At 42.0% G+C, this 12,146-nt stretch overlaps 1 protein-coding gene across 2 annotated transcripts in view; it reads left to right on the forward strand.

Annotated features, from left to right (window-relative positions):
- rock1 (Rho-associated, coiled-coil containing protein kinase 1) overlaps nucleotides 1-12,146 on the forward strand; it is a 32,327-nt gene that overhangs the window by 18,456 nt on the left and 1,725 nt on the right. Inside the window, exons 10-33 of one of the 2 annotated variants that reach the window (XM_085139610.1) lie at nucleotides 1,172-1,331; nucleotides 1,565-1,637; nucleotides 1,726-1,814; nucleotides 2,244-2,292; nucleotides 2,480-2,615; nucleotides 3,800-3,891; nucleotides 4,007-4,253; nucleotides 4,445-4,551; nucleotides 4,659-4,809; nucleotides 5,745-5,905; nucleotides 6,005-6,189; nucleotides 6,787-6,856; nucleotides 6,936-7,039; nucleotides 7,228-7,393; nucleotides 7,514-7,607; nucleotides 7,689-7,777; nucleotides 7,882-8,073; nucleotides 8,161-8,326; nucleotides 9,953-10,023; nucleotides 10,118-10,206; nucleotides 10,326-10,404; nucleotides 10,542-10,803; nucleotides 11,314-11,521; nucleotides 11,765-11,834. In XM_085139610.1, the coding sequence (XP_084995736.1) occupies nucleotides 1,172-1,331; nucleotides 1,565-1,637; nucleotides 1,726-1,814; nucleotides 2,244-2,292; nucleotides 2,480-2,615; nucleotides 3,800-3,891; nucleotides 4,007-4,253; nucleotides 4,445-4,551; nucleotides 4,659-4,809; nucleotides 5,745-5,905; nucleotides 6,005-6,189; nucleotides 6,787-6,856; nucleotides 6,936-7,039; nucleotides 7,228-7,393; nucleotides 7,514-7,607; nucleotides 7,689-7,777; nucleotides 7,882-8,073; nucleotides 8,161-8,326; nucleotides 9,953-10,023; nucleotides 10,118-10,206; nucleotides 10,326-10,404; nucleotides 10,542-10,803; nucleotides 11,314-11,521; nucleotides 11,765-11,816 (3,092 nt within the window). In that variant the 3' untranslated portion in view covers nucleotides 11,817-11,834. The remainder of the gene's footprint in view (nucleotides 1-1,171; nucleotides 1,332-1,564; nucleotides 1,638-1,725; nucleotides 1,815-2,243; nucleotides 2,293-2,479; nucleotides 2,616-3,799; nucleotides 3,892-4,006; nucleotides 4,254-4,444; nucleotides 4,552-4,658; nucleotides 4,810-5,744; nucleotides 5,906-6,004; nucleotides 6,190-6,786; nucleotides 6,857-6,935; nucleotides 7,040-7,227; nucleotides 7,394-7,513; nucleotides 7,608-7,688; nucleotides 7,778-7,881; nucleotides 8,074-8,160; nucleotides 8,327-9,952; nucleotides 10,024-10,117; nucleotides 10,207-10,325; nucleotides 10,405-10,541; nucleotides 10,804-11,313; nucleotides 11,522-11,764; nucleotides 11,835-12,146) is intronic. The other variant, XM_085139611.1, reaches the window with a different exon arrangement.

Raw genomic sequence — 12,146 nt, forward strand, 5'->3', positions numbered from 1 at the left:
AACTGAGGGTCCTGTTCCAATTTTTGTTTCGCCCATTCTGCAAATTCTGTGCGCCGATCTGGGTCATCCTCGTTGAGATGCTGCAGTAGCTGCAGTTTGTAAGGGTGCCATTTGTAAGTAGCTAATATCCACTGAATGGATGTTCGAATAATGCCACTCTCCAGTGACATACGACGAGTGCTACACTGTGGGCTCTTGCTGAATGAAGCTAGGACAGCCACTGATGTTTCTTCATTAGTGACAGTTTTCTTGCGTCCACATTTTTGGCAAATCCAACACTGAACCAGTTTCACGAAACCTAGCAAGCAGTTTGCTAACTGTAGCATGGGAGATGGGTGGTCTCGTAGGGTGTCTTGCATTGAAATCTGCTGCAATGACCCGGTTACTGCATTCACCAGATATCAACACAATTTCGATCCGCTCCTCACGTGTTAACCTCTTCGACATGTCAATGGCTGTGAACGAAGAGAAACTTGTAAATAACTCATGAAAGAATAAAGTTACGTTGAAACCAAGCACACCATTGTTTTTCTTGTGACATTACCAATAAGTTTGATGTGTCACATGGGCCTCTTCCTATTGAAGAAACAAAAGTTGTATCCAAGATGGCCGACTTCTAAATGGCCACCATGGTCACGACCCATCTTGAGGAGTTTGCCCCTTCACATATACTAATGTAGAACAAACAGCACTTTAATATCACTAACCATTCCCATTTTATTACAGTGTATCCATATAAATGGCCCACCCTGTACATTTAATAACATAGCTTAAATTCAATGTGTAGTTCATCTGTTATGATGATCTTCATCATTTCCTCCATATAAAATTTCCCACAAGTCACACCACACCTGTTGCTGCATTTGCAAACTATTTTATGTTATTACTAAGTAATCACAGTGTTGGCCTTGACTTGTTCTGAAATATCAGTTTTCATGACATCCCTGGTGTTTATTAATTAATATTAAACAAAACTTGAATGGTATCAGGACATTGACTGACTTTATGGATTGTGTTATGTTACTCCCAGTAGTGAAAGACCTGCCAACACTTTTAGGACTGTTTTCTAAAACATGTGCTCTGAATTTTTGTCCTGCTCTCTAACACATGGAGGCTTTTATGTATAACAAAATTTGTTGTCACCCTTTGTTGTCTCCTTTGCTGTGTGCAGCGGCTGCCCCTGTAGTCCCCGAACTTAGCAGTGACACCGACACCAGTAACTTTGATGACATCGAGGAGGATCGGGGAGAGGAGGAGACCTTTCCCATACCAAAGGCCTTTGTGGGCAACCAGCTCCCGTTTGTAGGCTTCACCTATTACAGTAATCAACAGTAAGTCTGCCAGACTTGTTCTTTGTACCACTAAATTATGTGTGTGTTCTGTTTTTTTTCCCTTCATCTTTCTTGAATTTTTATATTTATACCTGTATATATTATGTCAATACAAGTTTTTAATTGTGCATCAAGGATGCTTTAGCCATGGAGCCAAACAAACAACAATAAATTTCAGAGTAAATGTCACAGACTTATGAAAAGTTCATTGTCTGTTAACGCTTTTTTTCCAGCCTTTTGCGAAGGTCCGCTGACACGAAGAGCAGCGACAAGCGTAGCAGTTCCACAAAAGAAGATAAGAGTCATGTGAGTACAAGTCTTCAAGACAAGGTCTTTGACACGTTGGATGTCTGCAACCTTATCTGATCAGTTGAAATGGAATGTTTCTGTTCAGTTGGAGAACCTGCAAAAACGAATCTACCAGCTAGAGGAGCAGCTGCACAGTGAAATGCAGTTGAAAGATGAGTTGGAGCAGAAATGCAGGTATGGAATAAACCTTTGTCTTACGTTCATGGCCACTTTCCAAAATACAGATTAAGACAAAGCCTTGGCTTGAAGGAAAAGAATGAAGATGTAAATTTTTTTAATCCATGATGGAAAAATGAGTCTGCCTGTTAGTCTGACTAAAGACATGTTGCAAAAACGTTGAGCCTGATGAGAACAGAATAGATGAGTTGCAAACTCTAAAAAAAGTTTTGCTTCGTGGGAGGATTAATGATATGTATGAGCAGGAAAAGCTTGAATGACAGTTAATAACGACATGGTCCCAAAGTGTCTTCTGTCCCTTGGTGCCTCTGTGATTTTATGAGGAAACTGGAGTTTTCCATGAAACAATTTTCACAAGATTTTCACAAACTTCAGCCTCATTGTTTCATCCCTGTGTTTATTTATTTTTTCTCTTGTTGCCCCTAGGACATCAAACAACAAGATTGAAAAGATTATGAAAGAGCTGGATGAAGAGGTAAATGCCTTGCCTCACATTATAAATTCCTGTTATCAGCTTTGCAGTACACTCCTTTGATTTTGTTAATATAGTGTGGTGTCGCTAGGAAGCTATGAAGTTAAATATATTACTGTTTCAGATCAGTGGCTAGATTAGGGCTTGTTCCCCATCCACATCAAAGCTGCTCTTTTGTTCCTCGCTTTAGGCAAACCTGAGGAAGAGCGCCGAGGCCAGCTTGTCTCTGCTGGAGAAGGACAAGCTTATGCAGCAGCACAGATTCACAGAGTACCAAAGAAAAGCTGACCAGGAGTCAGAGAAGAGACGGAATTTGGAAAACGAAGGTGAACTTCATAAAATGCTGCTGAGGTTATGAGTTAGACTTCTTGCAAAATATACGCACTGGTCACTTTATTAGGTACACATGTTCAACTGCTTGTTAATGCAAATATCTAATCAATCACATGGCAGGAAGTCGGTGCACGAAGGCCGGTAGATATGGTTAAGATGACCTGCTAAAGTTCAAACTGGGCATCAGAATGGGAAACAGAGGGGATATAGGTGACTTTGAAGATGGCTTGTTTGTTGGTGCCAGATGAGCTGGGATGTTTCAGAGAATGGTCCGCAAAAGAATGGCAGGAAGTTCACTGTACTCCAATGGCCTCCACAGTCAGGAGGACTCAAACCAATAAATGCAACTTTGGAATCTGATGAATGAGTTATTCTTATTTTGGATGTCCAGGCGACAAAATTGCAGAAACTGTGTGATGCTTTCGTATCAATATGGAGCAAAACGTCAGAGGAATGTTTCTAGCACCATGAAGAATGAAAGAAGTTCAAAAGGCAAAGTTGGGGAGATTTTTAATCGTTGAGTAAGATGAAGTATGTACTTTTTTTTTATCAGATGAAGCCTAATGTGCTGACTGGATTACCTGATAACCTCGTACCGTCTTCATCTTCCTAACTGCTGAAATTCTGCACATGGGCTTCTGACTTGAAATTACTCTTATCAGCTCTTTTTTTTTTTTTTTTTTTTTTTACATTTAATTTAATTTATTTTTGAAGAAAAACAAAAAAAGAAAAGTCCCGAAAGTACTTTGTGCTGATACTTTCTTTCAGTCTTTTAGCAGTAATTTACTGTCCAGAGTTGATAGTTTTTGTAAAAATAAAGTCTAAAAATGAAGAAAAACAACCCCCACCGCCATATCCTCAGACACTACTAGTCTGATCACTCCGGAAAAAAAATGAATTACTGAATAATGAATTACTAAAAGGCACCTCAGCCATGTCACAATACATTTATAAACAAACCCATAGCTAAACAAGCAGCTGCTATTATGTAGTGGTAAAATCTAATGTTCATATAATAAAGTTAATGATGTGTGTTGGCTCTAGGCTGCTGACATAAAATAATTTATACTGGGGAAACTAAAGATGAACTTTGAGCTAAGCAGCTGAAGGTGTAATGTGCTGTAATTGGAAACAGGAGCTTAAATGAGGTTTTTTTATTTCCTTTATTTCCCTTTAGTGTCAAATTTGAAGGAGCAGTTGGAAGATATGAAGAAAATCAGTCAGAACTCGCAAGCCTCAAATGACAAGATTACCCAGCTTCAGAATCAGGTATACAGCAGACACATGCGTGCACACTCTGGAAACTGAAGGACCAAACATTAAATGTTTTTTCCCTCCCTTTGTGTTGGATTTTTTTCTTTAATTTTTTATTTTGGATTGACAGCTGGAAGAGGCCAACGACTTGCTGCGTGCAGAGTCAGACACGGCGGGGAGACTGAGGAAGAGCCACACGGAGATGACCAAGTCAATGGCACATTTGGAGAATTTGAACCGTGAGCTGCAGGAGAGGAGCCGCGCAGTAGAAGGAGAGAAGGCGCAGCTGGAGAAGGAGCTCCTGCTTCTACAGAGCACCCTGGACTCTGAACGGAGGAACTACAGTCAGGACTCAGAGGAGATCAGGGAGCTGCAAGGTGACACTGACACGACCAGATTACAGTTTCAGTTATTGATAACTGAAAAAGCAAGTGTTACCATACAGTTAAAATACATATTTAAAAAAGTCCAAAGTAGAATTGAATTGGTGTGAAATAATTACTTTAAAAGGCTTTAAAAAAAGAGGAAAGAACCCAGCTTCATATCTGCCTTTATCTTTCACTCTTAGCGAGATTGTCGGGGTTGCAAGAGGATAACAAAAACTTGAAGCTTAGTCTGTCCAAGATGGAGGCAGAACGCAAACAGGCCCAGGAAAGAAGCAATAATTTGGAGAAGGTATGCATGTCACACTGAGTGGTATTTGTGCATCCAATTTGTAGATGTGTGCAAGTTGTTTGATTTTTTTTGTTGTTGTGTTCTTTTGTTGTTTTCCCTCGCCACAGGAAAAGAACAATTTGGAGATAGACCTGAATTACAAACTGAAGACCTTGCAGCAGCGTCTGGAGCAAGAACAGACGGAGCACAGGGTGACGCGGGCACAGCTCACTGACAAATACGAGTCTATCGAAGAAGCCAAATCAGCTGCCATGTCTGGTATGTCAGTCCTACGTGCGATCATGCCCTGCTTCACTTCTTCTGTCCCCCCCCCCTCTAATTCAAATCATTAAGATTCTTTTTTTGCTTTGACTGTTCTATTTGTCTCAAATATTATTACCTTTTCTCTCTGCGTCATGGTTATTTTCTACTATCTTATAAGAAGTCACCTCCAGGTTCTGTTTTCGGTGAGAGGAATTCATGGTGCAAAGCAATGAGCGTGTTAGGACATTGCCTTGTTGCATATTCAGGGTTTTTTTGCAATAGAATGATGCAGCAAAAGATTCACCCAGACGGCTCAGCTTGGTGATACATACAAAAAAGAAAAAAATGAAAATGAGCTTTTCTGTATCAAATGTCTATGCAATCTTCGAGCTTTGAACAGACGCCAGTTGAAACCTGTTGCCGTCTTTCTGTTCCCTCATTCCTGCATATATTATCTGAAGTGAACTTGAAGAGTTCAGCACGGTGGCACGGTGGTTAGCACTGTTGCCGCACAGCAAGAAGGTCCTGAGTTCAATTCCACCATCAGGCCGGGGTCTTTCTGTGTGGAGTTTGCATGTTCTCCCCGTGTTTGCGTGGGTTCTCTCCGGGTACTCCGGCTTCCTCCCACCGTCCAAAGACATGCAGCTTGTGGGGATAGGTTAATTGGAAAATCCAAATTGCCATTAGGTGTGAATGTGCGAGTGAATGTGAGCGCGAATGGTTGTCTGTCCCTGTGTGTTGGCCCTGCGACAGACTGGCGACCTGTCCAGGGTGTACCCCGCCTCTCGCCCTATGACAGCTGGGATAGGCTCCAGCGCCCCCCGCGACCCTGAAAAGGATAAGCGGAAGCGTATGGATGGATGGATGAACTTGAAGAGTTGTTAAATGGTAGTTATCCCCAAAAACCAAACAGCCATTACACTAACTGCTTTTTCAAATATGTTCTCCAGCTGTCCAGCAGAAGATGTCAGAGGAGACGGGAGCAAGGATGAGGGCAGAGAGCCGGGTGGTGGAGGTTGAGAAGCAGTGCTCAATGTTGGAGTTTGACCTTAAGCAGTCTGTGCAGAAAATGGAGCAGCTGATGAAGCAAAAGGAACGGCTGGAGGATGAGGTAACTGAGCGGTCCTCACAATGGAGTTTTGTGTGTCGTTTTATTTCTTTCAGCACCGTGATTCCTAGAATTCTTTCCCGCCCTCTTGTTCTTCTCCAGGTGAAGAATCTGCAGATTCAGGTAGAGCAGGAGTCAAGCAAACGCATCCAGATTCAGAACGACCTGAAGACCCGCATGCAGGAGATGGACCGTCTTAGGTGTTCAGAGAAACAGCTCAAACAAGAGATCAACACATCACTGGAAAGTAAACGCTCACTGGAGTTTCAGCTGGCACAGCTGTCCAAGTAAGTTTCACCTTTTTAGTTAGAAAACTCAGTGTTTGTTTTTCTCTTAAAATGTTATCCATGTTGTCTGCTCACTAGTTATAGAGCCTTAAACATTATCAAATATGATGGAGATAAAATTGATGATTAATAGTTTTATATACATGTTTGAAAATTGGGCATTTGCACAATTGTGTCAGTTAATTTAACCTGGAAACAAACTGGCAGTAGCTGTAGCCAGGAGGGCTTATTTTCTCTTACTGCTGCACTGGCCAGTAATGCTCCTTGGAAGTCAGGGTGTAAATTACCCTACAATTGCCTCCTATTTTCATAAAAGTGCTGTTATTCCAGCTTAGAGCGTGACTTTCAAAGCTGTTCTGCTACAGTGTTTACACCACAGGATTAGCGTTTACTCTCAGTCCAGCTCCATCTACTTGATTGCTAATCCTCTGGCTAGTTTGCTCTACTGCGTCGGCTGACTAAGCTGAATTAAGATGTCAGGTCTCTTTTTTGTTTTCCTAGCTGAAGTGTGTTGGTTGCTGTGTATAATATTATACATGTTTTTTTACTAAAGAAAAAAATCAAACACCTAACATATTTGTTTTGACGTGCTAACAGACAGTACAGAGGCAACGAGGGACAGATGAGGGAACTTCAGGACCAGCTTGAGGCTGAACAGTATTTTTCTGTAAGTATATGTCACAATTTCTCTGTCGTGCTCATTTAATGTGAAAAGCTCCAGCTAATCTCATTTTTTTCTCCCTCAGACGCTTTACAAAACTCAGGTCAAAGAACTAAAAGAGGAGATTGAGGAAAGGAACCGGCAGATACAGGAGGCTAATAAGAAGGTGCAGGATTTGTGCAACGAAAGGTAAGAGGCTCTGTTCTCCTCATGCATACTGCAGCCTTCTTATATATCTAAATAACCTTTAACCTTTTGTAAGTATTCCTCATTTCTTTCAGCTTTTGCTGTTTGATGGGGGGGGGGGGGGGGGGGGGGGATTCAAGTGGTGAGGTTTTTTCTTTTTTTAAATCAAACTTCCTTTATCCTGCACACAGGGATTCCTTGTCTGCACAGCTGGATCTGACAGTGACCAAGGCCGAGTCAGAACAGCTTGCTCGGGCGCTTCAGGAGGAGCAGTATTTTGAGCTCAGCCAAGAGAACAAGAAAGCAGTGACAAGGCATAAGCAGGAGATTGGGGAGAAAGAGGCTACTATTGCACGGGTGAGCCTTCAAACACACACTAACAGCATTTTCTTTATCCCCACACTCATATTCATTGCTCACTTTGTAATTCTGTTAACTTAAAGTAGAGAAAATAAACATCTTCATATTTTTGCACAGCTTGAGGAGTCCTATAAAACTCTGACCAAAGATGTGGAGAACCTTAGCAGAGAGAAGACGGACTTAAGTGAAAAGCTTCGTATTCAGGATGAAGGTACTGTGCTTTTCATGATGCGCACATCTCCGCGTTGTAATTAATGTCGATGTACAAGCTTATTCCCCTTGTCTCTCTCAGAATATGTAGCTCAGAAGGAAGAAATTGAAAAATCAATCAAGGCCAACTACGAGAAGATCCTCTACACAGAGCGCACACTGAAGACTCAGGTAAGAGCCTCTTACTTTTCGAGAAGTTATGCCATACTGTTCCTGTAAACAAGTGGAGAGATGCGGCCGATGTATTCAACTGTTCGGTCTTTTCCATCCGTCAGGCGGTGAACAAACTGGCAGAGATCATGAATCGTAAAGACATGAAGCTGGACCAGAAGAAGAAGGGTAGCACAGCTGACCTGCGGAAAAAGGAGAAGGAAAACCGCAAGCTTCAGCTGGAGCTTAATCAGGAGAAGGAAAAGTTTAACCACATGGCCATTAAATACCAGAAGGAGCTGAGCGAGATGCAGGCGGTACGTGAATGTCTGGTTGCGCTGCGGCCCAGTATGATGATCTGTGGACTATTATTTGGTTTTAACCTTTGACCTTCCTACCACCAGCAATTGGCAGAGGAAAGCACGTATCGCAACGAGTTGCAGATGCAGCTGGACAGCAAGGAGAGCGACATCGAGCAGCTCCGGGAGAAACTGAACGACCTGCAGCAGCGCATGGATAACTCCAGCGTCACCAGCCTGCAGACAGACGAGACGGACAGTAATATCGCAGGTATGTTCCCAGCCCGTCACAGCTGCTGTTGCCTTTATCGATCACAGTGACAGTTAAAAATCTAATAAACCTACACTCGTTAACTTTGATCTGGTGATGAAGTTATGCGGTGTGGGATTTTACTTGGTTGAAAACTTACTTTGTTTGTGTCAGTTAGCGTAGGTACCACGAGGACTCGATTCCTGAAGTATAACCTTCTGAATATGATTTTTGTTTTGGTTTATTTGACACATTTGACTTTTGTCTCGTCTAAAATAAGTCTCCCTTTCAGGTTTTATTCTTTTAAATGTGTTGTTTTTAATTCATGAGCCAAAAGATCTGAATCTGTATTTAGAGCATCATGTGAATGATTTTTTTCCAAACAGTTTAAGTTTAGTACAGTAAGGTGTTAGAAGGCAGGGAAGCAGCTGTACTGACTCACTTAATTCTCTTTTTAATGCATCACCTTCTTAAATGACATCTAACATGTGTATGAATATATGTTGTGCTGGCTGTTTTCATGTTTGTTGGTAGCTGTGGTTAAATCAATCTCTTCTTTATTTCCCTCATGCCCAGTTGGTTCTCCTTGCTCTTCTTATCTTTGTAACTTCTATTCCTTTTCCTCTGTGAGTAACTCGGTGAATCAGCCCCTTTTTGCCCGGCCTGCGTTGCAGCTGTTGTATGTGTGTGTACTGTAGTTTTGTTTTTTTCCCCTCCACCCAATTTCTCAAGTATTGTTTTGCCAGAGGTGTAACAGCCATATCTGCTGGAAGAATTCAACAGCACTTTTGAAAGAAGCCTGACAGAGTGTGGGGAGTGAATGAGCTCTAGAGGAGAAAAAAAAAAGTAATGACTAACAGTGACGAGATATTAAGAGAGAGCGCTGGGAGTGAATTTGCTTAATGTCACGAGGCCGGCCTGAGCAGCGAAGCAGCCAAATTAGAACAAAGTTTACTGACACAACACCCAGTGTGAGGCCTGCCGCGTCACTCTCAGCACCTTTTAAATGTCTCCAAACACTGGAACAAACGTGTTCTTCAAACACGCAACACCCTTGTGTCTGTGTCGGCATGCTCACCACAAATCGCTGCTCGTTTGGACACGAAGACCTCCCTCACGACCTCACATGTAGTAGACAAATCCAACTTTTTTCCCCCCCACTGAACCTGTTTAGATTGTGTTGTTTCAGCTGCATGCACTTGCATTTATGATTTAATTTTTGAATAAAGATAACACACATTTGTTTCTGTGAAAGGAGCGAGTGATCAAGCTAATTGAATTCCAGCTGCACAAATACTACATCAGGATTTTTAACATACTTTTGCAGTCTTACATGCTCTCTTAGCATGCTATAAGAAGGCCTTACTCATACTAATATTCTCTTCTTGCATGGGTGTGTGAAGTTGCAGACTGGGATAGCTACAGTCTTCTCTTGTCACCTACTCCAGTGCACTTAACCTTAATGCTGGCAAACTCCCAAGGAGTTCACCAGCGTTTTATTTATTTATTCATTTATTTATTGACTTGTTCTTTATTTTTCTCCCCAGTTGAGTTTGGACCTGATTTGCTGCATGGCCTTCATCTAGTGTCTCTAAAAACTTGCACAGAATTTTTCTTTTCATGTTTTTCTTCTTTGCTGCTTTTCAGAGTCCAGATTGGAGGGTTGGCTGTCTATTCCTAATCGTGCTAACATCAAAAGATACGGATGGAAGAAGCAGGTGTGTGTCGCACGGTTCCTTTGCTCGCTCACATTTTTCGTTATGCAGAAAGAGGTTTCACCAACCCTCTCATTTGTCTCTGCAACATTTGCAGTATGTGGTGGTGAGTAGTAAGAAGATTCTGTTCTACAATGACGAGCAGGATAAGGAGCAGTCCAACCCCTCGATGGTACTGGATATCGAGTAAGTGTTTTTCTTTGTGGCGTCTTCTCCTTGCTAGCTCGGTCTTCTTGAAAAATGTAGAGAAGAAAACAAGTAACAAAGGTTAATGGATTTCTCCTCCTTTTTACCTTCTTGTGTAGCAAACTGTTTCATGTGAGGCCAGTCACGCAAGGAGATGTGTACCGAGCTGAGACTGATGAGATTCCAAGGATTTTCCAGGTAGGCTTTTTTTTTTGTTGTTGTTGTTGTTTTTTAATGTGCAGTTTTATTTTTATGTTCACATTTCCATGCAGTCATGAATAGAGTTTGCTCAGCCACAGAAACGAGGCCCTGTCTATCTCTCTCTAACTATTCAGATTTTGTATGCTAATGAGGGAGAGTGCAGGAAGGAGGCGGATCTAGAGACAGTCCCTCAGGGCGACAAGACCAACTGTCTCCCACACAAAGGCCACGAGTTCATCCCCACGTTATATCACTTCCCTTCAAACTGTGAGGCCTGTGCCAAGCCTCTGTGGCACGTCTTCAAGCCGCCTCCGGCCCTGGAGTGTCGCCGCTGCCACGTGAAGTGCCACAAGGACCACCTCGACAAAAAGGAGGATGTTATTGCTCCTTGCAAAGGTAAAACACAAATTCTTATCTCTGCAGGCTAAGCTGGTATCACGAACATTTTAAGACAATAAACAGTCCGTATCTATAAATCCTTGAAGGTGTTTTCTAGTTTATGTACAGGCTCTAATTTGGAATTCACTGACGAAGCATTTTGGGATACTCAAAGTAAACAGGACAAATTGGTTATTGTTGCAGCTAAACTCAGAGGTTTCCAAGGGAGTTCTTGTTGTTGTTTAATTTCAGTATCAGTCATATAAACATTGTTTATATCCTTGAGGCCTTTTTGTTGAAAGAAAGTATTTTAAATCCTGCGTTGTTTACATCCTTGTTTCGTCCTCCCTTGGCAAATTTCAGCTTATGTTGGCACGTCACTGCCACTTGTTCATCAGTGAAATAGTGTGAAACCTGGCACGATCAGGTTTTGTACCACACATCTGCTAATGTGTAAACAAAGTCATTTGGAGGACTTGGATAGTTCGAGGTCATGTTTTTAAGGCTTGATTGTGTCACCCCATCCAGTAAACTACGACGTGACCTCTGCCCGGGACATGCTGCTGCTGGCTCTGACCCAAGATGAGCAGAAGAAATGGATCGGCCACCTCGGAAAGAAGATTCCCAAGACCCCGCCGTCGACATTCACAAGAGCCTCGCCGCGGTCCATGTCCACTCGCTCTGGACCCAACCAATCCTTCCGCAAGAACCCTAAAAGCAATACGGGAAAGCTGAGGTAACTTGATAACCTTATTTGTATTTATTTATTAACTCAGATTGCGTTTACATATTTTCACTAATGGTGAAATAACTTTAGATAACTACGATAAAACGTGAGTATTTTTTTTCTTCAGGCAGTCAGTCAGGGTGTGCTGCAGTCAGTTGCCTTTTTTTTCTCTCTCTCTCCTCAAACCCATCTTGTGGGCTGAGATGTGGTCAAGTCAGTCATGTGACCTGCTGTTTGTCTCCTGTGTTGTAGCAGAGCGCAGTCCACCCTCCAAGCAGCAAACACAACATCGAGCACTTGTTGACAGGAACTTCTTCAGAAAGTGTTGTTTTTTTTTTGTTTTTTTTTGTGTGTGTGCATTTTTAAAAAACAGACTCTTTTCTATGACTTAAAACTTGTCTATTTATTAATTGTGTTATTGGGTGTTTCAAACTCAAGAGACACTTCCTGGTTGCTTGGTTGACTCTTGGGCTCTGTGCAGTTGACACTTGGGATTTTCTAAGTGGCACTAATGTGTTGTTGGGGTCAGTTACTAACTTCATATTCTTACATGGCAACTCTCATTAGACTGGTCAATATTCAGGATTTTTACATTACTGATCAAACAAGATAAAAAGGTGTTATAGTGTCTGTA

This window comes from Neolamprologus multifasciatus, chromosome 18 (genome assembly GCF_963576455.1).
Source record: "Neolamprologus multifasciatus chromosome 18, fNeoMul1.2, whole genome shotgun sequence".
In the NCBI taxonomy this organism is placed as follows: domain Eukaryota; kingdom Metazoa; phylum Chordata; class Actinopteri; order Cichliformes; family Cichlidae; genus Neolamprologus; species Neolamprologus multifasciatus.